The sequence below is a fragment of the Malurus melanocephalus genome, unplaced genomic scaffold (assembly GCF_030028575.1).
Source record: "Malurus melanocephalus ecotype Western Australia unplaced genomic scaffold, MMel_1.1 scaffold_280, whole genome shotgun sequence".
Taxonomy (NCBI): Eukaryota; Metazoa; Chordata; class Aves; order Passeriformes; family Maluridae; genus Malurus; species Malurus melanocephalus.
The window spans coordinates 423980-448127 of NW_026623512.1; the positions used below are offsets into that span (position 1 = coordinate 423980).

At 37.2% G+C, this 24148-nt stretch overlaps 1 protein-coding gene across 6 annotated transcripts in view; it reads left to right on the forward strand.

The window, feature by feature from the left end:
- The window catches only part of EPC1 (enhancer of polycomb homolog 1), a 62953-nt gene that overhangs the window by 36730 nt on the left and 2075 nt on the right, over positions 1-24148 (forward strand). For 2 of the 6 annotated variants that reach the window (XM_057376527.1, XM_057376523.1), the window contains exons 2-15: positions 3286-3445; positions 5152-5297; positions 5383-5589; positions 6014-6162; positions 7469-7625; positions 8893-9069; positions 9182-9271; positions 9355-9503; positions 10588-10940; positions 15799-15882; positions 22107-22225; positions 22307-22393; positions 23031-23172; positions 23290-23656. In XM_057376527.1, coding sequence (XP_057232510.1) covers positions 3346-3445; positions 5152-5297; positions 5383-5589; positions 6014-6162; positions 7469-7625; positions 8893-9069; positions 9182-9271; positions 9355-9503; positions 10588-10940; positions 15799-15882; positions 22107-22225; positions 22307-22393; positions 23031-23172; positions 23290-23656 — 2327 coding nt within the window. In that variant the 5' untranslated portion in view covers positions 3286-3345. Of the gene's footprint in view, positions 1-3285; positions 3446-5151; positions 5298-5382; positions 5590-6013; positions 6163-7468; positions 7626-8892; positions 9070-9181; positions 9272-9354; positions 9504-10587; positions 10941-15798; positions 15883-22106; positions 22226-22274; positions 22394-23030; positions 23173-23289; positions 23657-24148 lie in introns of those variants that run through there. The other 4 variants (XM_057376525.1, XM_057376524.1, XM_057376526.1 and 1 more) reach the window with 4 other exon arrangements.

Sequence of the window (24148 nt, forward strand, 5' to 3'; positions counted from 1 at the left end):
CATCTTTCTCCCTTCTGTATTTCCTCACTGCTTTACATACACACACCCTTGGCAGTTCAGGGAGCCAATTTGTCAGAAGACTTAATTGTTTCTAATTGTTTTCAGGGTAAATAACAGTAGAGTGATGGCTTTTTTTGTGGATTTGGTTCCCTAAGCTGTCATCGTAGATTTAGTCTGACATAAGGCTGTGGTAGTATGGATGACAGCAAGGGGCACAAGATTGAACCTTTGGTGATGGCTGTTAGGTAAGTTTCCTTCTAACATGACAAATTTGGGCCCTTGAGCTAGACTAACTCATCTAAAATTCATGCCAGGAATTTAAAGAAAGGGTTTGRAATTATTTTACAGCTGTTTGAGAACTGCATAGGGGCAGATGATGTTTGAGGAGAAAAAAAAGTACAGTTCAGTGTCTTATCTCTTAAAAAAAACAAACAAAAAAAGAACCCAAAACCCAGCACCCCCCAACATAAAATCTATTCAAAAATCCCAACCCAAAACCTCATAACAGTCAACAGACTGTTGAAAAGGTGGAAGTTAGGGAGTTACAAACAAGTTATCTTACCCGCAGTTTCTGGGGGAAGGTGGATAATGTAAATTATTTGCCCCCAGTGATCACCTGGAAGATACTAATTTCTTTTTGAACAGCTAATAAGAGGTTTTCAAGAACAAACCCCAGTTAATTCAGTCAAACCTCTTTCTGCGGCAGGGCATGGAAGCTAATGGATAGTGGCATAAAAAAGGCTTTTTGGTACTGCCTGTTATGCACGGAATGGAAGCAGTTGTGTAGTGAAAATAAATCTGCTTGGAAAACTGTATCTAGAAATAGATGGACAGACAAAATACAAACATATGTTGAGTGTCCTAGGAGGTCTGTCTTTAAATGCTTTTTGGTGTTTTCAGGAGAGATTGGGACTACAGTATCTACATACAAATCTTCCTGTAGTATCAAGAGCAGCCAGCWAGTTTGATTAGGATTTGAATTTAAAATGATTCTGACAAATTGAGGAAACTACTACAGTTTTGAAGGAAAAGCTATGTATTCACATTAATGAGGTGTTACATCTGAGKGGAATAATCACCTATGCAGTCACAGTGGAGAATGACTGCAAAATAGAAACTGTAAGTTGTAGCGGGTTAGTTAATAGTAGACACTYAACATGCCTTCTTGCTAAAAATTATTGGGTTTAGAGCTAACAATTGAACCTGATTTAATCTGTTACCAGGATAGAGAGAGATGTGCTCAGCCACCAGCTGAGATGCTGAGGTTGGGGGCAGAGCTGCTCTTGTGGATTTGTGGATAAGTGAAAACTTTAAACCATGGAAGTGTAAGTCGAAGTTGCCTTGTCTGCTTAATTTCTTAGTGGAGTGTCTCTTGGAGTGAGTTGAAATTTAAATGAACAGCCAGTTAACTTTTTCAGTGAGGGGAAATTTTATCTTGTTTTTCATAACGTGGCTCTACTAAGACTCTGCTCACATACTGACTATTTTTGTAATTGGGATGAAAGGCAGGTAAAACCATGGTTTTGCTTCTGTTTCAAGAGTAATGTTATGATTTTTTTAAGTACACATTACTGAAACCTTTTAGTAAAGAAGTATAGGCTTCTGATACTTAGTAGCTGTGTCTATTTCAGAGGTAGACCACAGAAATTGAAATCTTAATTTAGTGTATGACATCATTTTCTTCTCTGAAATAAAGCTTTTTTTTGGTGTTTAGAAACATAAATTTGGATAAATACACCAGGAGCCTTTAATATTATTGTAAAAGCATTAGCATTTAATATTATTATGAAACCATAAGCATTTGCTGTTACAAAAAAATTGGCTATTATGCATTTGACATAGAATCCTATTGTGCTCTATGAATATAAAGCTTAGTTCCCTGCTAGTCAACAAGTTGTAGCTGTGGGGACAAAATCCTGAAGAATTAATACAGTTCATTAAAGATTGAGRTATCTGACAGTTGTGCTTCAGTAAAAGGTAGAGAATAAATTACTTTGTACATTCCCAAGAAAGAATGCTGCTACACCTCCTAGGTGACGTGTGTCTGGACTTTAAAAATGCTGCAGGTCAAAAGTAGTGCAGTGAGTTTTGCTTGCAACTGTACAATGCCTTATTCTCATCATTAGTCTTTTTCTGTGAAGAAGCTTTTTAATTGGGGGACAGATGTGACATAATTTCTGCAATTTATTTGAAGATAGGCTCAAAGCCTATGAATTCTTTTAGGAGGATTGCATGTTGGAAGACTGTTGAATTTCAGGCTGCACCAACTTGTTTACAGTAGTTTACAGTAAAGTTTACAGTAAAGTCTCTTTTATAATCTTGATTTTTTTTTTTTTTAAGTTTAGACACATTTTAATTGCCCTTATTGTACTAAAGGAATTAAATTGAAGTCAGACAGCCAAAAGTGTTATAAGATCATATGGGTGAATGTGATACCTTCAGTGTTAAAACTGACTATCCCTGCTATCCTTTTGCTGTAGTTCCTGCTTTTGAGTATTTCTGTAAAGTGGTTTATAGCATGTCACTGAGAGATGTGTTGGCATAACTGTTGTAGCGCTGGTTTACTGAGCACTTAGGGAGGAGCAGAATAAAAACTTAAGAAACCAGTGTTGATAATAAGAAAAGAACCACCTTGTTGTATCAATAGTAAACCACCTAAAGAAATGCACATCTTGCTGCATTGGTTTTTGTTAACAGCATGAACTGTCCTGATAACTACTTACTGTCTTGACAGAACTGCAGGGAGAATGGATTGCATTTTTACTTTTTTTTATTGATAAGGAGGAGGAAAGGGAGGATAAGGGGAAACAYTGCAATAAATGAGAATGTCTTAAGGAATCATTCACTAGGTAAAAATAGTTCCCATTCCTTGCCAGTGATGGCAAGGCCTCCTTTCTGGTTTTCTGACATCGCAGGAACAAATGGCCAAGGCAAGTACAGCATAGTACCAGAGTCAGTATCTGTCTGCAGCTAGCTGTTATTATCTGTATGTCTAATCAATCTAAAGTGTCTCCAGAAACATTTAAGTACGGGATTGTGTATCTCAGTGTGTCAGGAGCGCGCGACACGACTGGAGGAGTTGGGAAGATGCGGGGGGGTGTGTGTGTGTGTGTGTGTGTGCAAGGGTGACAGCGCCACCTGCCGGGAACTCTCCGGCCTGGGCAGCGCACTTTGGGTGCCCCTAGTGACTCTTCCGCTCAGGGCTTTACAACCTTTCTTCAGCTTGAGCGAGTCTGAGTTCTGGAAATATTTTCTCATGTTTTCATTTTCCTTTTTTATTTATAGGAACATCATCTGCAGCGGGCTATCTCAGCACAACAAGTCTATGGAGAGAAGAGGGATAACATGGTTATACCAGTTCCAGAAGCAGAAAGTAATATTGCATACTATGAATCTATATATCCCGGAGAATTTAAAATGCCAAAGCAGCTGATTCACATACAGCGTAAGTAAAGTAACYAATTAATTGAAGTCTGCATTGAGAATTTAATTTTGCTAGTAGTTAAGACATTATTCATAAATCTCTGTTGAGCTCCCATCAAGACTGACTTCTGAGAATTAATTTTTTCCAGCATATGGAAACATACATATAACTTGCTGAAGAAGTATGTTTAATTCTTGTTCAGTAGTTACAGTTTGCAGAGAAATCTAGATTTGTTACCAAGGACAGGCACAAATCTACTTGAAGAGGAAAATGCATTATGCATATCAAGAAACAAAATACCTACCCCTGAAGCATAACCAGGATAAAATGGCAGTAGAGTGGATTGGGAAGCCAAGCAGAAATGACAGTAGCAGTAGCAGTATTTGCCTGTGCTTAGTGGAAGTATTCTGCATCTAAAAGCAGATGGAGTTTGGTATCACTGATGACTTGCAAATGTTGTTGTGGTTTTGTTTTTGTTGGAGGATAGCAGTTACTCRGTATGGATATGACCCTTCATGTGAGCACCACACTATTTCAGATAACTTGGGAAAAAATTATGAAAAATACAGTCTGTTGCAGAATCCTGTTCCATGATGTAATGAGTAGAATTTTGAAAGTAGTATCTGTGTTATGTAAAGATACACTTAATTCACTTTGGTTAAATRCTAGACTTCTCTATCAGTCTGAGCCTCAGTAATGGCTTAAAATATTTGAGTTGTAGAGTAGTGTGGGATGGGAGGGGCCTTTTAAAGATCATCTAGGTCCAACCCCCCAGCAATGAGGGGGGTTCTGCTTTCTCAGATTGCTCAGAGCCTGGTCCAACCTGACCTTGAATGTTTCTAGAGACAGGCATCYGCCACTTTTCTGGGCAACCTATTCRGTGTTTCASCACCCTCATTGTTGAAAGTTCTTCCTTCCTTCTAKCAGTCTTCCATGCTGATATTAGGGTTATACTTTTCATTCTTGTTTTCCTTAGCTAGGAATTCTAATAGCTGGAACTGTGAAATGTTAAGCTGCATTGTATGCTACCTGTTTGTTTATTAAAAACTAGGTATGTGTTTTAGATGTGCACTTGGGTGGAAATTCGTGTCTCTAACCAACTAAAGCAATTTGAACGAGGCATGAGAACTAGGGAGTCACGTTTCAAATGCAGAGTGATGCATTTTCACAGGATACTGTGGAAAACAGTTGTTTGCATTCTGCAAAACATTACTTGTATTTGAAGATGCTTTGCTACATAGGGTAGATCATGCTGGACCAGTTTGGTCTGATTCATCTRCATCACAAAAATCATTGATGAGAATATAGGTAAGATCACTGTAATACAGTCTGCACATATTTTGCTGGGAGTACCTTTGTGTGTTTGGGCTGAAATCTTAACTGCTGATCATACAGTGCGTAGAACTATAGACTGCTARGCAGCATGGAAGATTTTGACAAATCTAAAAATCTACTGAGGCAGTGAAGGCAGAAGACTGCTAGGTAGTTTGACCACTAGTAAGTATTCATTGGTTAACAGATATCAACTTTTATGCCTGATTTTTAACAGTGTAGTTTTTTTTTTTTCAAGAAAAAAATGGGATGTTTACACCAGCATGAAAGTAGCATTACTACAACATTCAAACAAATAATTTTGGTTTTGTCTTGAAGTGTGGTGTGTGCTCTGGACACTTAGAACAAAACATTTTTATATTAAAACTAACTTGAACTTTCGCTATATCATTTAGCTTTTAGYTTGGATGCTGAGCAACCAGATTATGACTTGGATTCGGAAGATGAGATCTTTGTGAATAAGTTGAAGAAAAGAATGGACATCTCTCCTTTGCAATTTGAGGAGATGATAGACAGACTAGAAAAGGGCAGCGGTCAGCAGGTACAATGGTACTTTGAATAAAGACTTTGAAATACACTCTCTATGTATTACTGTATGAAAGTGACATGCTGGATTTTACATTTAGCCAGTCAGCCTGCAAGAGGCCAAGCTATTGCTGAAGGAAGATGATGAATTGATCAGAGAAGTGTACGAGTACTGGATTAAAAAGAGGAAAAATTGTCGAGGTCCCTCACTTATCCCAGCAGTGAAACAGGAAAAACGAGATGGTTCCAGCACAAATGACCCTTATGTTGCTTTTAGAAGACGAACAGAAAAGATGCAGACACGGAAGGTAAGTGTATCAATGCTCTTTCATTCTTGCTCTTTCAAAAAGTAGCATATATAAAGAAAATTCTTCAGTGTAATATAAATTAGTTTGTAAATTAGTAATATAAATTAGTAATATAAATTAATTGTTCAGTGTAGTATAAAATAGTAAAGAATTGAATGTTCTCTTTTGTAATTAGTAAGGACAAAAAGCATGAAACTGCTTTAGGTCAGCTGTTAAATAAAAGTTTATTTTTTCCATTAAATTTACTGTTAAACCTTTTTAGGGTGTTGGCAAACTGTGTATCATTGATAACMTGCACATGCTTCTCTGGTTTAGCATGTAACTTGTCTTTTTTTTAATATACCTAATTATTTAGAAGTTGCTCTAATTCAGAGCATTTAATTTAAATGACGTGGGGAAACACATACATTTTATGTTTCTACAGAATCGAAAAAATGATGAAGCTTCTTATGAGAAGATGCTGAAGCTGCGTCGAGATCTGAGTCGTGCAGTAACCATCCTGGAGATGATAAAGAGGAGGGAAAAAAGCAAGAGAGAGTTGCTGCATTTAACACTGGAAATTATGGAAAAGAGGTAATCTTTATTGAAAATTTGCTGAAAAAAGCTTTGGAAACTACTTTATATTCTGATTGCTGCAAATATTTGAACAGTGGGAGATTTTTAAAATAAGTTCAGACTCTTATTCATATTTATTGGATAACATATTTATATTTGCCTMTGGAGAAAAAACTAAAATGCTAGGKAATGTTATCATGTACTAAGGTACATTGTTTTGTTGCATGTGTACATGCTTTCAAATGTATTTATCTACTTTGTATATTATACCAGAAGAGGGATCATAGTTTCAAGTAAATTCATTTGAAATTGTGCAGTAAGTATGTGGATTGATGAAATCCCAGTTATTTTTAAGGCCATTTTCAATAACTACCATTCTTCTTTGACTTCATGACTGCTGTTCTTTGCTAAAAAAGCTTGGTCTAATACCCTCATGAATTAAAAATAAGCATTCCATACTTAGAGTCATCTCCAGCTAGTGCTTCTTTGCCATCCTGTTGGTCAGCTGTGCTGGGGGCCAAGCAAATGCTCTGCCAAGTGTCACTTGCCCAATCAACTGAGGATCACAATTGCAGTGTGGAAATGCCCTTTAGGTTTATCCTTAGAATCTGAATAGACTTTTCTAGCCTAAGTATTGCTGCTTGAAAGCAAATGTTCTGAGGCAGTACCTTAAAACTGCAGAACTAACTTCCTAGTCTGGATTGTTAGGGAGACAAGCTGAATTGGCTCTACCAGGGCACTTCTTTTAAACCCTGAGCATTTTCAGCAGAAACAGAGAGGAGAGAGATCTTGAAGATTTTTCCAGTAGCTTTTTAAAGAAAATTGAATAGAGGAAAGAGACTAATACTTTCCTCGGAGTAGAGAACTGCTCTTCAACTCAGCATTTGTCACAGGACTTGAAATGTGTTTCATGGATCTACTTGTTGAAAATGCTGCGTAACACAAAAGAGGGAGGATTCAGGAAAAGGCATTCTGACTCACTGTTTAAAACTTTCTGACTGATAAACACATAGTCTTTTAATGGTACCAGTCCCCAAGGAGGGGAAAGGGTAACCATCTCCTCTTCTCACCTTTTCAGTATTATCTTTTGGAGATGCTTTACGGGGGAGTTGTCCTTTATGTGTCAGCATTAGTCATTGCARTGAATTTTCTATGTTATTAGTCTTCTTTTCTGGAATAATACTTTTTGTACTTCTCGCTGATGTCCTAGATGTACGTTTATCCCAAGTTGCAAGTATTAGTTTGTGTTTCTCAATGTTTGTCTATTTTTTTTCCAGATGGACATTGTAAACATTTCAACAAATAAAATTTATTCTGATTTCAGGTATAATTTGGGTGACTACAGTGGAGAGATCATGTCTGAAGTCATGGCACAGCGGCAGCCACTTAAACCCACCTATACTATTCCCATCATTCCTGTGACTAATAGCAGTTCTTTTAAACACCAAGAAGCTATGGATCTGAAAGAATATAAAGTTAAAGTAAGYAATGTCAGTAACCGAGTTACTGTTCACACTGTGAAATACACCATTTTGGGATGGGAGGAGGGAGCAAGCTTTTGGACCTGGCAATAGGGTAGCAAAGTTGCAAGTGAAATAAAATGGCTTAGATTTTTTTTGAGACTACCAGCATTCCTCAAGACAGAAATAAAGGAAGTATAGACAAACTGACAAAAGGACACAACACATGCAATTGTATTCTTATTCAGGGGGACAGAGACATTTTTCTTTAATGCTGTCCATAAAGTTAGGATGTCCTGAACAAGGCTGTATTTATTGCCTAGATGTACAAAGAACTAATGATRTAAACGCCATGTGTTGTTCTAAGTTATGTTGTTAATTCAATATGGAGGGTTGGGTTTTCTTTTATTTCTAAAATATCCATTGATAATTCACCCCCTGCTGTATATCTTTGGTTTCATATTTAAGTAAATTATCAAATAATCTTATTTGATTTAGACAGCTGACAAGTACTTTTTTCCCTGCAGGCTTTAATTTTGTGTCATACAAAGCATAGCTACAGTGCGAACAGCTGAGCATGTTAAATAGGTCAGGTAACACAGGATAAATGCTGAGGTATAATTTGAATTTTAAACCAAGACAAGTTGTAACTGAAGAATATCCAGAGGCTGTTCTGAATTTGACAAGGTGGCTTGAATCAGTGAATTCTTCCACTGATAGTAAAGCATTGTCATTGCGACTGCTGGTGTGTACTTGCTTATCGCTGATGTTGGATCACTGCGGTGTCTCTCAGCTTGGAAACTTGGGATATGCACTTAAACTTGGCTACATAGTAGGGGGAAATGTGTTTAATTCTTAGAGGCTTTTGCAAGATTATAGGTATCTCTGAGAAGTCTATTTCTGCCTTCAAAGCATTGCTTCATACTTAGTAATACCCTAACACTGCATAAACRGCTATCAATGGAAAATGCTAGGAAATAAAAAGGTGCTTCATGGAGATCATATATGTTTTGGTCTACTTCTCCAAAGTAGTAGTGTTACTGTAACTACTAGTGAGTTACCCAGCACAGATTGAGCAAACAGTGCTTGATTCCACCTTGTCTGTTCAATGTTTCAATTACTGGAAATGAAACACAGGACTCTGAAATGACTGCATGTTTTAATATGAAGATGGTAGAGAGATGAGTTCATGTCTTTAGCTTGCTTACACAGGAGTTTATTTAAAGTTCTGTTTTAATGTAATTTTCTTCTGTATGTAATTTTATGTTGCTTTATATTTTTCTTGCAGCAAGATAAACCTGATGTTATTAGACCCAAAAGAAAGTATGAGAAGAAGCCAAAAGTCTTACCTTCATCTGCTGCTGCTACTCCTCAACAGACAAGTCCTGCTGCACTGCCAGTCTTTAATGCTAAAGATTTGAATCAGTATGATTTTCCTAGCTCAGATGATGAACCTCTCTCCCAGGTAGGACCCTCTAGAGTTTTTTGCTGCTCTTTTGGAATGAGTAGAAGTAAAACTCAGGAATTTTCTAATGTCTCTCCTCATACACCACCCTCACCCCATCCCCTGTTTGAAGGTTTTGTCTGGTTCTTCGGAGGCTGAGGAAGAAAATGATCCCGATGGTCCTTTTGCCTTCCGTAGGAAAGCAGGCTGTCAGTACTATGCTGTAAGTAGAATTTCCTTTTTCATCATAAGACAGTGTCATTGTGGGAAAACATCTTGTGTTTAATTGTTTAAAATTATTTTAAGCCTCATTTAGACCAACCTGGCAACTGGCCGTGGAATAGCCCTAAGGAGGGAAGATTAGGAGATGTGCGTTACAGATACTGCTTAACCACCCTCACTGTACCCCAGAGGTGTATTGGGTTTGCACGAAGACGGGTTGGCCGTGGTGGAAGGTAAATGCYATGTAATTATTGCTGGTGTTAAAAATAAAACTTAAAAAAAACCTGTAAGGTGTACAAAGAACAAAGTCTAAAAAAAACCTAAACATTTAAAAATGGAGACATTACAGAGATATTAGCTGGCTAATGTCTCCATTTTTGTTTTGCACTAGTTGAAGCTGTTTTAGTAGTGTTTTCTTGAATTGTTCTAGGGGGTTTTTATTGCTTGCAMTCCATTTTTTGACATGAAAATACATGTATATCTTCAGTGGTAATTGGTGATTTGTTTTTAAARTATTTGCTGGCCTCAAATTGTAGCATTTCAAGCTAGCAAAAATTGCATTGTGCAAAAAATGCTTGTCGAAGTTTAGACTGATAATTTTGGGAGAGGTGCTTAGGGCAATAACTTAAATTTCTAACATTGTGGAAAATATCAAATTTAATTACTTATTTCAGGCATTTTATATCTAAGAATCTTTACTGAAAACAATTTGTAAGTGGTTGAGTGTACAAGTATATGCTGTCTTTAAGAAAATAATACAATGGTATTAAATATTTACTAAAAGTAAGAATGCTTAGCACCTCTTCACATATTAGTAAGCCAGCTTGGACAGTCAGCGAAATTGGAATGCTGTCTGAAGGCTCTTACTGGGATTTTCGCAAGGGGATTTTGTGCTTTGTGACATCCCTACTACTTTGGGATGGTTGTAACTATAGGCAGTATATATGGGAATAAGGCTTTTGAAATTAAGTTACTTTAGGAGGACATATGAACCACTTTTTACATAAGCGGTGTTATTCTCTAGGTCTGTTTTTGTTTGTTTTGGTTGAATTCTGTGTTGTTGCAGTGTCTTTAATGTATAGGTGATGTACCTCAGCTCTTCTAAAAGCTAGAATATACCTTAATTATACTACTTGCTGTGTAATAGTAGATGGTCATGCATCTTGTCAGGGGAGTGTCTGTGTTTGCTTATTCTAGGACATTTCTGTGTAGCKTTTTTTATCCCTTTGTCATCCTTTGACAAGCACACATGTCAAACTGGTGACTTTTGGTGTTTTCTTGCCACTGTATAATTGTGCATTGTTCTCCTGGTTTTAGGGTGCTACTAGACAGAGCGCATTCGGACTACGATAATGCATTTCATCATCTGGATTTGGAAAGTTTTTCCTCATCACAACACTCTTCAATCAGTCAATTTGCCAATACCTCAGAAACAAATACCTCGGACAAATCTTTCTCAAAAGACCTCAGTCAGATACTAGTCAATATCAAATCATGTAGATGGCGGCATTTTAGGCCTCGGACACCATCCCTACATGACAGTGACAATGATGAACTCTCCTGTAGGAAATTGTACAGGGGTTTAAATCGAACAGGCACAGCACAACCCGGGACCCAGACATGCAGTACCTCTATACAAAGTAAAAGTAGCAGTGGTTCAGCACATATTGGTAYGTTTATTTTAACAAACTTGCTTCTAGGAATTTTAAACTTTTGTCAGAAAATCCAGAATATCATTAGGTCATCCATTGTGATCTATTTTGATGGTAACGGTCCATCTTCATGTGTGTATCTCTTTCGATACACTGAATTTATTTGCATTTATTGCTAACAGTAGTGTATGTAATCTGAGATTTATACAAATTCTACCATGGTGTGTAATTACAATTTTAGAAATATAAAAGTTGAAAAAATATTGTAGGGTTTAAGTTGACTGAAGATTTGGATTTTTAAAATCAAGAATACATCAACTAAATAGTTGATATAAATATTGCGTATGAAATTTTTTCTAGTACAAGGTGTGGTGGTGATGGGAAATGTTTGCATTTTAAATCCCATCATGCTATTAATTCTTACTTGAACTTAAATGAATTTAAATGCCATTTCCCAGCCAAGAAGTACCCACTCTCACTTGATGCATCTGCTTATGCTTAGCAAAACTCTTGGACTAATCACCTCTATATTTTGTCAGCAAGTGGCAGATTACATCTTATAAAACCTAATTACAGACTTGAGGATCTGACTGAAAAAATGTGTGGTGGTYGTTTTTACTTGGAACACTATTGGATACATCAGTCTTGCTATAGGGTTCCTCACAGTGGAAGACTGGTATTTACATGGTTAGAATGGAACTTACCAACTCATCAAAATTCATGAGTTATTTACTGTAAATGTCATCTTTTTATAGAAAGTTAAAGTGACATAATTTTTTATTAAAAAATACTTAAAAGTTCACCATGGTTTTGTAAGGCGTCTCTAGAATCTTATTTTCCTTGCCATTTTGAATTACGGCTTTGGAAATCAGTCAGAAAACCTGGAGTGTGGTGAGCAGAGATGCATATACCTAATAAACTAACCAAATTGTGGGATGTTTTGGTGATTTGCTTTAAAGACTGTTATTCTGGCATCAGATAACGTTAATCTTCTGTTTGCCAGTATATTATGCGCCTTTCCTCCTGTACCATGTTTGGCATTTTTTCCCTGAAATTTCTTTCTCCTTGCATTTGTAGAGTTAGTGAGCAGCTTTGTTCTCTTGCAATATTTCATGCTTCCTCTCCATGCTGTCCCAGAGTAGGTCGAGTGTTTTTTTTCCTGAAATAGATGGTAAGGATATTTATCTACATCACTTAGAAATTAAATGGAATTGTTATTTATGGTGAGGAGTCCCATAAAGGGTTTTTATTGTGTGGCTGCATTTTGAAGCCTGTGGGAAAGTAGTACATAGGTGTAAGTACCTGGTATATTATATTCATTGTGCTTGGAATTATGTGCCGATGGTTTAGTGTCTGTGAAAAATATTTAGGTCAGTATTCCAAGTTTATCAAAATACAAATGTTGTAGAGTTTGGTTTCATAATTTTGCTAGGATTTTATATAGCAAYAAAAAATACAGCTGTCTGAATTCATAGGTATACTTTCAATTGGTTACCAGAGTCTTTGAATAGTCACTTGTTATTAATATAACCAGGTAGATTATATATCCATATATGTATCCATATAATTATTTATAATCTTGATTGTGATTCTTGTTGCATTGGAGGTGTATATGAGTCTGTGTACACATGGTGTGCTCCTGATTGCCTGTTCAGATGTAGGTGTTTGTAAGGAGCACACAGTCTACTTCATCTTGGTGTCAATCTGGTTTTAGTGGGGTTTTTTCCATTTCTTAAAGGATTCTGTGAGATATGTCTGCAGAGATCACAGGGGTRTTTTCACATCTCATATATGAATGTGACTTCTTCAGAGCTGCCCGTCAGTGGGGACTGCAGCTTCTGAGTTACATCTTTGCGCTTTCTGTAGCAAATATTGTAAAGAACATCAGGTGTCTAACAGCTGTACTGAAGATGTTCTGGTAGTTACTACTGCACCTTAACAATCCTGTAGGGTTTCCCTGTTCCTTTTTCCTAATTGTTTTTTAAGCTAGCAGTTTGTTTTGCGTGTGGATGGTTTAGGTTTGTTTCTCTTTGCCTTTYAGGTTTTTGAAATGGCAGTTGGTCTTTTGTCAGAAAACATATTAATACATGGCTACTTTCTAAAGTCATTTTATTCTTTCACTGCTAMTGTGAGTTGTGGTCAAACCATATTGCTTACTTTTAAGATATTCATCCTGGGTTTCTAAAGTGACCAACAGAGGTGGTCATGTTGCCATGTTTATTGTGTGCCATTGCGTAAGTTTTGTTTGTTTCCCTACTGAGAAAGTCTTGARCTTTTTCTGCCTTGCATGATCCAGACGTGCTGCTGCCATGGAACAACTGCTGTGGAAAATACTTTTCTCGGGTCTGTTATACATGGCTGGCASGGGCACGAAGTTGAGATGGTATCTCAGGTCTTCTGTTAATGAGAGGATATGTTACAAAAGCTGTGCAGTAAGATACCATTCTCTGGCTACGGGGAGCATTGTTTTTTATCCTGAAGATCAGAGAGAGGTTTACCTTGAGGTGGGCATTTTATAAACATTTTGAAGTGCCTTTGATCCTGAAGAAAGGCAATTTATTGTGACTCTGGCTTTCAGAGTGCTCAGCATTAGAGATCTGTGGAAATTGTTGCATTGAGATTTTGCATGTAAACTGAGAAGGGATGCCTTAAAATCCCTTACAAGTTAACATTTGTGGTGTGCTGAAGGCTAGACTTTGGCAGCAGGATCAAGTGGCCAAGTAGCATCACTTGTGTAGAAGGCGGTTCCTTCTGATCATACTAAGAATTATGAAAAAGTATCCTTTGCCCTCTTGCAAAAAGAGCTGATTGAAAGGTCTTGACATATATTATTCCAGAACACCACTAAAAAGGAAGCAAGAACATTAAAGCATGATTTTTATGGAGAATTAAATTGTTTTGTGAAGAATTGAAACTGTATTGCTGGCAATGTGAAGTTTCTCAATCATAATCCTCAGTGATGGAGCTTACAATAGGCATGAGTATTGATCTGATGTGTTTGTGTCCGCTGTTTAATTGGTTCTGCCAGGCAAATAGTAGTCTTTGAACTGCATGGCTGCAGACTATGCTCTCTGCTGGAGACTTCCTAYTAATTATGTTGCATTCACATTTTTGAATGCTTGTATCTTGTAAACAAAAGTTAGAGACGCTGAAGGCTTCACAGCACGTGCATTCCATTTCAGCCTTGTGTTTAGGAAGCAGAGCAGAGATTACCTATCTCTAGTGAAATACTGCAGCACTGGTTCCCAGGCTCTACAGTAAGAGCAGGCAAGTCTAAAGTCTGGCAAAGCTAAAGAGGCTGACAGTTAACTTGMGCCTTCTCACTGAGTTGGTAAATCACTTTTTGAAAAGAAGCTTTACTGAAAATTGTTCGTGTTGATGTTTGGGATTGTAATGTAGACTGTACTTTGTATGAAAAGCTGTGGATATCCAAAATATAGTCAAATGCCTTGCATTTTCTTGTAAACTAGATATTTAGATGCTGTGATGCAAATTATGCATTGCTATTCAGTAACTTTTATTGTGGGAATTCCACAGAAATAACAWTTTTCCCAGAAAACTCACATTCTTTTTTTGGACCTCTTGATCTGCCTTTTAAAAACAGTTTTGCATGCTTGGGGATCTAGCAGGGTAGTGAGCTGTGCTTCTATTTCCCACATACGTAATGTTGGTTGATGGATCTGTACTTGTTCAGCCTGGAGAAAAGAGGGCTTTGGGGTGACCTAGCTGGGATCTTCCAGTATCTGGAGGGTGCCTAAMAGAAAGACAGAGAGGAACTTTTTATAAGAACATGTAGAAGCCATGGACACAGGACAAGGGGGAATGGATTCAAACTGAAAGAGAGTAGGTTTAGATTAGGCATTAGGAAGAAGCTGTCTACTATGTGGGTGGTGCGGCACTGGAAGAGGTTGCCCAGAGAAGTTGTGGATGCCCCATCCCTGGAAGTGTTCAAGGCCAGGTTGGGCGGGGCYTTGTACCCACTCTAGTGGARGATGTCCCTGCCCATGGCAGAGGTTTTGGAACTAGATGATCCTTAAGGTCTGTTCCAACCCAAACCATTCTGTGATTCCATATTGCTTTTTCATGTTGTCATTAAGGTGTCATACCTGACATTGGATTTTAAACAACCATTTCCCAGAAGGAAGCAGGAAAAGCCTCCTCAATACTTGTGGCAATTCTTTGTAGCAATGTAGAAGGACTTGTCTTGCCTTTGCATGGCTTTYATGCCATCACTGGCTGTGTTTAGATGTTTTTATTTAACCCTTCTATGTCTAATACTTTCAACATTGCTCTATGTGGTACTGTTTTCCCCTTTTTGAAATGCTTCTTTCATGTTACAGGATAAATTTAGTGATGAAAAATACTGAAATTTGTAATGGCCACTTCCAGTTATCACTGGAATCCAACAATCTTGGCCCATCTGTGGCTGAGCTGTTGAGATCCTAGTTGAAAAGCAATGGCCACAAGAGTAACTATTGTTTATAGCCTATCCTAAACTTAGTTGAAGGAGGAAATACTAAAAGGAAAAGCCTCTTTATTCTGGGAAATRTGACTGGATGGGAGAAGAGTTAATACTTTCTAAAACACCTGAACATTTATGGAGAATTTAAGATTTTGGTCTTACTAGATTTCTCATTCAGTTTTAAGTCAGTTGGAGTAAAACTTTGCTCCAAAGTGGTGGATCTCGGGGCTTGTGGGACTGTTACACTTTGTATCCCATACAAGGATGGTCACGTTATTAACTACACAGTAAACTGTGTGTACCCCAACTGGCATATGACATTTTGGTGGAATAATCAAGGGCATAGTGATTCGTGTTCTCATAGTGTCTAACAATGCCATGTTTATGTAAAATCAATCTTGAACTTCTTTTCAGAAAGTGAAACATCTTTGGGCCTGGTGCATCAAATACTAAATCACACTGATGGTTCTAAGTCTCTCCAATCTTCTGAATTCACTGGTGAGAACTTGTTATACAGTAGAAAATCTTTAACCAGGCAGTGTAAGCCAGATAACATCTCCCATAARACAGAGATTTTTAAATCATTTTTAAATGTGATGTTCTGGATTACTTAGCATTGTGATTGATGTTTGCTTTGCATGCACTTTGGCATTAGTAATGACTAAYTGTTGTCTTGTACAGCAGGGATGTGATGCTCTCATGTATTACCTTTAAGAAAATATTGTAAGATGATATATCATCATTCCACACACTTTARCAGTTCTGTAGTTTGTGGAATTTCTGGAAAAGTTTGAAAACTTTAGTTAAGTGATCTTTCTTCTATTACCTGATCAAAACTGCCTTCTTAATGGTTATCACCTCCACTGAAAGGAATGGTTATTCCCTCCACAGGGAATGTAGTATTCTAAAAGGATTAGAGAGGTTCTTTGAACCTAATGTAGTGTTAATGCTTCTGTTCTGTCACTGAAATATCATTTCTGCTCATGAGAGCAGATACTTAACTTGTTATGACACAGCTTTTAAGCTACTCTAATTTAAATACCTAATTGTTAAGATCTTTAACAGGACTGAAACACTTGGCCGTAAGGTTTAATTATGCTGTTTGGAGTCTGTTAGAATTTTTTTAAACTTAATTTTTTTAAAAAGAAGCTTGCCTAGATATGTAATTGTGTTTACTCCACAAAGCTTGCTCAGTTTGCCTGGCAAATCTAGTGAGCATCTTCCATTTAGCAGATGAAAAGGAATGCCAGTAGAGGGGCCAGGAGCTTACACATGCATTTCCTACTTTCCAGGGTGTGCTCCCTGATATTTTTAGGAAACTCTTTATTGTGGTCATTTTTTTTCTGTAGTTTCTGAGGGAAGCAGAGTAACAAGTGAGTGACCTCACAGTAAAACTTGCAGCAGTAATTGGGAGGGGAGGCTGTAGCTGTGTATCATACAAAGACCCTTCTGCACAGCCAGCCCCCAACCCCCCCCAAACACTTGTCACTGCTTTTGGCCACTTCTGGGAAGGACTTGAGTTTTCAGAGAAGCTAAATGTAAGCTACAGCATTGTAAGGCTAGTACATGTAAATGCTGTGGTACAACCAGTGAGCACTGTTAGAAAAATCTTATATTGCAGTGTGAAACTGCTGTGARCTGTGGGTCTTTGAAAAGTCTATTGACAGTATCAATACTACTCTGTGCTCCAGAATGCAGCACCTGCTGGGTATCACCATCCCACAGACTTTGGTTGATACGTAAACAGAATCATGCAATTGAAGAATGATACTCAGTGGCTTAGTTGGAGCAAAAAATAGATACTTAATTATGCCAAAGAGTACAAATACTCATATAAAAGACTGTAGGAAAACACATTCATAATGTAGTGTGCAATAGCTCAGTTTTTGATAAAACAAGATTTGTTGCTGTCACTAAGGAGGATACTGAGCCGTCATTTATCCTGTCAGTCAGTATCAGAAATATACAGTGTTTCTTTTCTTCTACTCAGAGCTGAAAACTCCTGAAGTTTTTTCTTCTACCTTGCATTCTGTTTTAGTCTGTAAGTAAGCCAGAAAACATTTCCTTGCTGCCAAAGTGTAGCACCAGTACAGCTGCAGAATAGGTGTGTGTGTTGTCCCAGCCTGTTAAATAAAAAGGGTAACAGCATAACATCATATGCTGCCTTCAAATCTGGAGGTTATTTCACCTGAAATGTTACAATTTGATACAGTGTCCTGCAAACGAACAAGAAGCATTCATATAGCAAAGTCTCTTGGTAAAGCTTGAGCTGCCCATCTTCTGATAACCATCTTGAGATGTGAATAACTCCTGAGTTGTTGCTTGAGGGYTTCTCATGTTTAAAGTTAGAAAAGGAGTTGGGCTGGGTTAACTTCAGYGCTAAGCGACTTGCATAATTTAATGAAATTGTCTTGGAAAGTATGTAGAAGTTTTGTGGTGAGGTACAGCTGTTAGCTATGAAAGACAGTTGAGGTATTCTGAAATGATCATGTTCTTATTTATTGTGTATTAGTAGTGGTGGTTGAGATTTCYATCTTTACCCATCACTGAGTAGTGATTCTGTGTAGTAAATGAAACTGGGTGTTTTGTCACTGTTTAATTGGGTAGATCCTGTACTATTGAATAGTCATTACATGTAAAGGAATGATGACCACTGAGGTCTGAGCATGCTGTTTGGGAAGAGTCTGTAAGCATTGCATCCCTGTTTGGGGCTACTGAAGCAAGGGCTTGTCATAAAATCTCGTATGTCATCTTTAACCACTGAATGTTGTGTTTTGTCCCTTTTTTAAACTTTGAGCTGTTGTTTGGCTTTCTGTTATTTTACTAATATTTTTTGAGGACTTTAAGATTTCCAATAATGGGAGGAATATGTAACTTTGTGTAGTGTTGTGTAGTGATACTCTTCTGAATTACTGGAAATGTGGTTACTGATTGAAGTGTTCAGAAAAGGTCTGGGCTTGCTGCTCGCCTGCTCATTTTTTTCCAAGCAGATAAAGAGCAGTGTAAGAGAAGAAGAGAATCACAGTCATTTTTGCTACTACTTCTGCATGTACTGTTTTTCTTTTTACACAYGAAAGGTTTTCAGCTGTATCCTTTCTCTTTTTTAGAACAAAAATGAGAGGAGAGAATAAAATTTGTGGAAGAAGGTTCTTAGGGACACTCACTGTTTTTTTAGATAAAGTGATGTCAGCAAGATGCTGAGTTTGGYGCCCATCCAGTTGCATCAACGCTGCATTGCAGGCAAACAGAAAATATTCTCTCAAGCCATGTAATACATTAATAGCAGCTATTTAATAGCAGCACAGTTTTATGCAGCAATGCATTCCATTTGAATTGTTTCTTTTAAAAGGAAGACAGCTGAACTTAAGACTTGCTCTTGGAGAACATCAGGATTGTGCCTGCAGACATAGAGGCACAGTCAGTACACCCATGACTTCACTGTGCTRAGCATATGTGTGATTTCCCAAATTCCAGTCACATATGGGTGCCACAGGAAATGAATATGTAAGGTTAAATAGGTGAAAGTACTTTAATGTAAAATATCTACAAATGTTTCTTTTCATGCAGGGAAATGATAGTTTGCAGAAGCACCTTATATCTCACAATCAATATGCTTATTTTTCCAACTGAAATGAAATGTAGACTGTAGTCTGAGAGCAGGATGGTAACAAACCCAGTGGTAGTGTTAACAAATTACATGGTAGCTTTTGACAGAAGAGGAATAAAGTATGCTATCCTAGTTTGYAGGTCTTCAGAAGAAATTTTGATTTGGATAATTGGTAGTAGTAGTAATGTTTTCATTAAAATTTGCAATGTAGTGTTTCTATAGCATAGAGAGGGAAGACCTGGCATATGTAATTATAATCTATAAGCTGTTCTGGTGCACTAGCATATCTGTCTATGCTGTGAAATGGAAAACRAATTTTAATCAGGTTATTTTAGGAGGTTGTAGCTTGCAACCGTCTTATAAGCAGTGTTGTGTTTCTAACCTGAATGCAACYGATTGAGAATTTCACAGGAAATTTCTGATAATATTGTAAATAGTATTTTGAAATGTCTGGTAAACTTTTAATAAGGGAAGAAGCAAAAATATTGCTGAACATTTAACCTAAATGRAAAAAAAAATCGGAAATAAGTTGTTCTTGAGTATATTTTCCAAGCAGTATTTTTAAATGGAGGAGAAGCAGTTGGAATATAGATGAAGGTGATGGTGGTAGTAGGGTTCTTCTGTCACTTGTTTCCTTTGACAGCTGTTTAATTTTCCATAGTGCTGGGAAACATATAACTCTAAGGATCACAGTCTGCTTARAAAGAAATGAACTGATGTACAATTTCAAAAAGACAGCTTTTCTAAATGTCACTTCTGGAAAGATGGGAGAGTGTTTCCAGCCATCCGTTATTTAGATAGTCTTTCCTAAACAAACACAGCTTGTCTCTGTAAGCTTCGTTTGCTGTTGTTGCAAAAGAAAGCAGTGTTTTGGAAGTGGTTAAACCAACACAGGTGACTGCATTTACCTCAAATTTCTTTTTAGCTAGAATATTAAATATACTTGAAAACTGAAATGAACTATTAATCAATTTTACTTAAGTAGGCACAAGTAAGGTAACTATGATGGTGGAAGTTTTAATCATAGTCAAAGATGGTGGTATGGAATCGTAGAATATACTGAGTTGGAAGGGATTCATCAGTGTCATAGAGTCTGACTCCTGTCCCTGCACAGGGCACCCCAGTAAATCATACCATMAGTAAATAAATGGAATCTTCGATATCATTGGCACTATGTTGGCTAAACATGTGTTGGTTCTAAATTTTAGGGTTTGAAAAAATAATAAATTATATGTCTCCCAGTGCTAGAACAGWATATCCATTTTCCTCCCTCTTATTACTGCTGCTCAGCTTTCCTCATGCTAATCTTCGTGTGCTCAAACTTTCTTGCTCTAACTCTTGTTGGATGGCAGCTTAAAAATCTAAAGAAACTTGTAAATGTTACCTTTTATATAAATTAAACAGTCATCCTCTTGAGCATTTGGTCAATGAATTCTAGTTTGTTTGTTTGTTTTGGAGGTTTTTTTTGGTTTGTTCTTTTTTTAGTAAGGACATTTGTGAGTGATGTTACTACTTTTAAGCTATTYCCCCAGGAATAATTTTAAAATATTGCAGTGATATTGAACTGTAAAAGTATTTGGAAGTAATTTGTTATTTATGACAGTATAAGTAATACCCCCTTACTTGCTACATCCTTACTTGCTCAAAGATATTACTTACAGAAAAAGGTAATGTGAATGTAACAGCTGAGTAAAATTTTGTAGCTTCAAATGTTCAGATAGGGGAGTGCTGGTAATAATTTCAGTCCAATTTCTAATGCATAATAAAAGTAGTGTGAACAATATTYGAACACCAGAAAAAGACAAATACACCAGGAAAATGCATGCTCAGCAGTGTTTGCTCTGATGTTTCGAAATATTAGAATGGCTAGCAGCCRTTTATACTGACTTGTTATTCAAGTTTATACAGAGTATAATTGGACTGCGGGATCCTGATGTATCCAGAAGCAGGACGTTATTGTAGTTTTAATGCAAGCATATTTGCATTAAATATTTAATGCAAAATATTTTCTTCAGGCAAGCAAGCCTGAAGGAATAGATTAACAAAAGATTCTTAAAGATTTCAATTTGAGAACAGGATTTAAGTGTGGTAGTGATTTGTTGCTAAGCAGTAGTGAACTTCCCCAAAAGTGTGACTTCCACTGCATTCTTGCTTTCATACTTGAAGTATAAGTACTATTTTCAGCACATATTTGGGAACATTTGTACAATCTGAATATGAAATTAAAGGAAAATCTGAAAGGTGTATCCTTTGCAAGGGCATTCACACTCTTAATATTGATTCAGTTTGTAAATTGAAAACTGAGACTTCATTTTGTTTTGGAAATGTAAACTTGAAAAAAAAAATCCTTGCACTGAAGTTAGTCAATGAAATTAATTCTGCTGCACCATTGGGCATCCCCTTGTCAAGCTGTATGAGTAACACTTTGTCAGTTTTATACTTGTGGGTTATAAATGGTTAAAATTCTACTGGCTTGTGATGCACTGACTACTGAGTCACCTCTCAAAAGATTCTAGAGAGAACTATGTAGTCCTGTGAAATTTGTTATGGACAGTTACTTGTACATGTGTAGTTAAAACAAAAAAAATACTGTACAGCCATGGCCTGCACAGTTGTGAGCATGCCCAACTTAATTTTTTAAATTGAAACAYAGATCTTAATTGTAGGCCCTTCCTGCCTTCAGAGTGCTGTCAGTGAGGGCTGCCTTGCAGTTGCCAGGTTTGGCTTATAAACCTGTTTCTCCAATAATGCAGATACTGTAGTTACACAAAGTARAAACCATGATGCCATTTCTGCCTGTTCTTTCTTTCTAATCTTGTATTACAGAGTTTTTGGTGAGTTTGATTGCATTTCGGATCCTTTCTCCTCCTCCCTTTTTAGTGTCTTGAGCTAAATTCAGTTAAAGCCTATATACCAATAAAAAAGAGAACGTGTAYTTTGAACAGAATTTTCCAAGAGTATGTCAACCTTTTTGACAAAAAAGGTGCATTAGGGCTCTTAGGAAACTTGCTGTGGTGGTTTTTTGGGGGGGTTTAGGTTTATAAAGTGCATGCATTTATATACACACCACCTACATATTTTGATATAGTATTTTCTCGTTTTATATCTTGTTCAGCATTTACAGCCGAACAATACCAGCAACATCAACAGCAACTGGCACTAATGCAGAAACAGCAGCTTGCACAAATTCATCAACAGCAAGCAAATAGTAATTCCTCTGCCAACACATCACAGGTGAGGGATTTGTCTGTGCTATGATTTATCCCTCATTGTTTCCCACCAGGGTTCATCTCTAATTGTCAACTGTTGCCATAGAACCTTGAAACTAACCAACAGGAAAGTGGCTTTCGCCTGAATCTACATCATAGCCATTCTGTAAAGTGTTTAGAAGGGACACTGCAGGTGAGTGTGGCAGGCGTTGCCTCTGCTCCCTCTTAACAAAAAAAAAGATGGGTCAGTCAATTAATGAAATTTTCAAAGCCTTAGAAATAGGAATTGCAGAAATCTCCAGCCATGTCATTATCCTCTTGTCAGTGGGGCATTTTCAGAGCAGAATTTTAGTTAATTGAGGCTAACTCATACACAGCCTCCGTACAGTTGTGAAAGTGTCTAATATTCATAAATGTGTATTGAGAATACAGTGGTGATGAACAYGTGAAAAAGTTCAGAAGTTGTTGGTAGTCTGAACCTCCAAGTCTCTGAATTGGGTTTGGAATTTCATGAAAACAGGTTGATCTCTGAAACAGTGTTGTTACAAACGGAAATCAGCTTCTTTGTGTTTTGAATAGTTGTGGGGAATATCAACTTGGTTGTTTTAACAGAGCTAAAAGTGCATGGGAATGTAAAAATTAACAGTTGAGATTTTAAGTAGCTTTACCAAATGCTGTCARTTTGATCTGAGAGAATGATTGGTCCACTGTTCTGATTTACATGGTATGATGTTTGTGTTTTACTAGGTTTTGTGTAGCTTTAAAATGGGGACAGTACTGACAGTTTGAAAGCCTTAATCACATATATTTGCCACCATTRTTCTTTTTAGGGTTTTGTTTCCAAGACACTGGATTCTGTTAGTGCTCAATTTGCTGCTTCAGCTTTGGTTACRTCAGAACAGCTGATGGGATTCAAAATGAAGGATGATGTGGTGCTTGGAATTGGGGTGAATGGCATTCTTCAGGCCTCAGGTATGCAACTGTTTGGCAGTGTTCGATTACATCTTGATTTTTACAATCAAGACATGTCTGTTCAGAGTTGAATATTTTCTGAAAAATGAGTTTAATGATTTTTTTTTTCTTTTGCAGGAGTGTACAAGGGCTTACACCTCAGTAGTACTACACCTACAGCACTTGTCCATACAAGTTCGTCGTCAACAGCAGGTTCAGCCTTGTTACAGCCTTCAAATATAACACAGACGTCGAGTTCCCACAGTGCACTGAGTCACCAAGTAACTGCTGCCAATTCTGCRACAACTCAGGTTCTGATTGGGAACAACATTCGATTAACTGTACCCTCATCAGTTGCCACTGTAAACTCTATTACCACGCTCAATGCACGGCATATACCTAGGACTTTAAGTGCTGTTCCATCATCTGCCTTAAAGCTGGCTGCAGCAACAAATTGTCAGGTGCCCAAGGTTCCAGCTTCATCCTCTGTGGATGCAGTACCAAGGTAGGGGTTTTAGATCTCRTTGCATTTTCCCAGTATTAGATAGGCTGGCTTAAACTAGTATGCATAGTGGTGGTCAAAAAGGGATACTTGGGGAGGAATCGAAGAATAGACAGACTTTTGCACTGATTAGTTTTCCAGGCTGTTCTGCTAGTTACAGAAAATAGAAAAATGTGGTTTAGCTCAAAGGAGAAATTAATGATCTTAAGAGTAATGTGGCAAATAAAAATTGTCCACTGTTGAGCTGAGTTGTTGGCTCTTAAATTCWATGGGAAGGCTTAACTACTCTAAAGTTAAATATGAGCCTGTCCTTTAAAAGTTAGGAATGAGCATARGGTACAGCTAGTCCAACTGTGTTCAGAGATGTTTCTGTGATTTGAACACTGCAGAAGACTTCAGATGGTGTATTGTTTTTTTTTGTGCCTCAAAATTTGAGAAAAATGTCACATTCTTCAGCTATAAAGAACCATTTTTATTTCTAAATTTCTAGTTTTA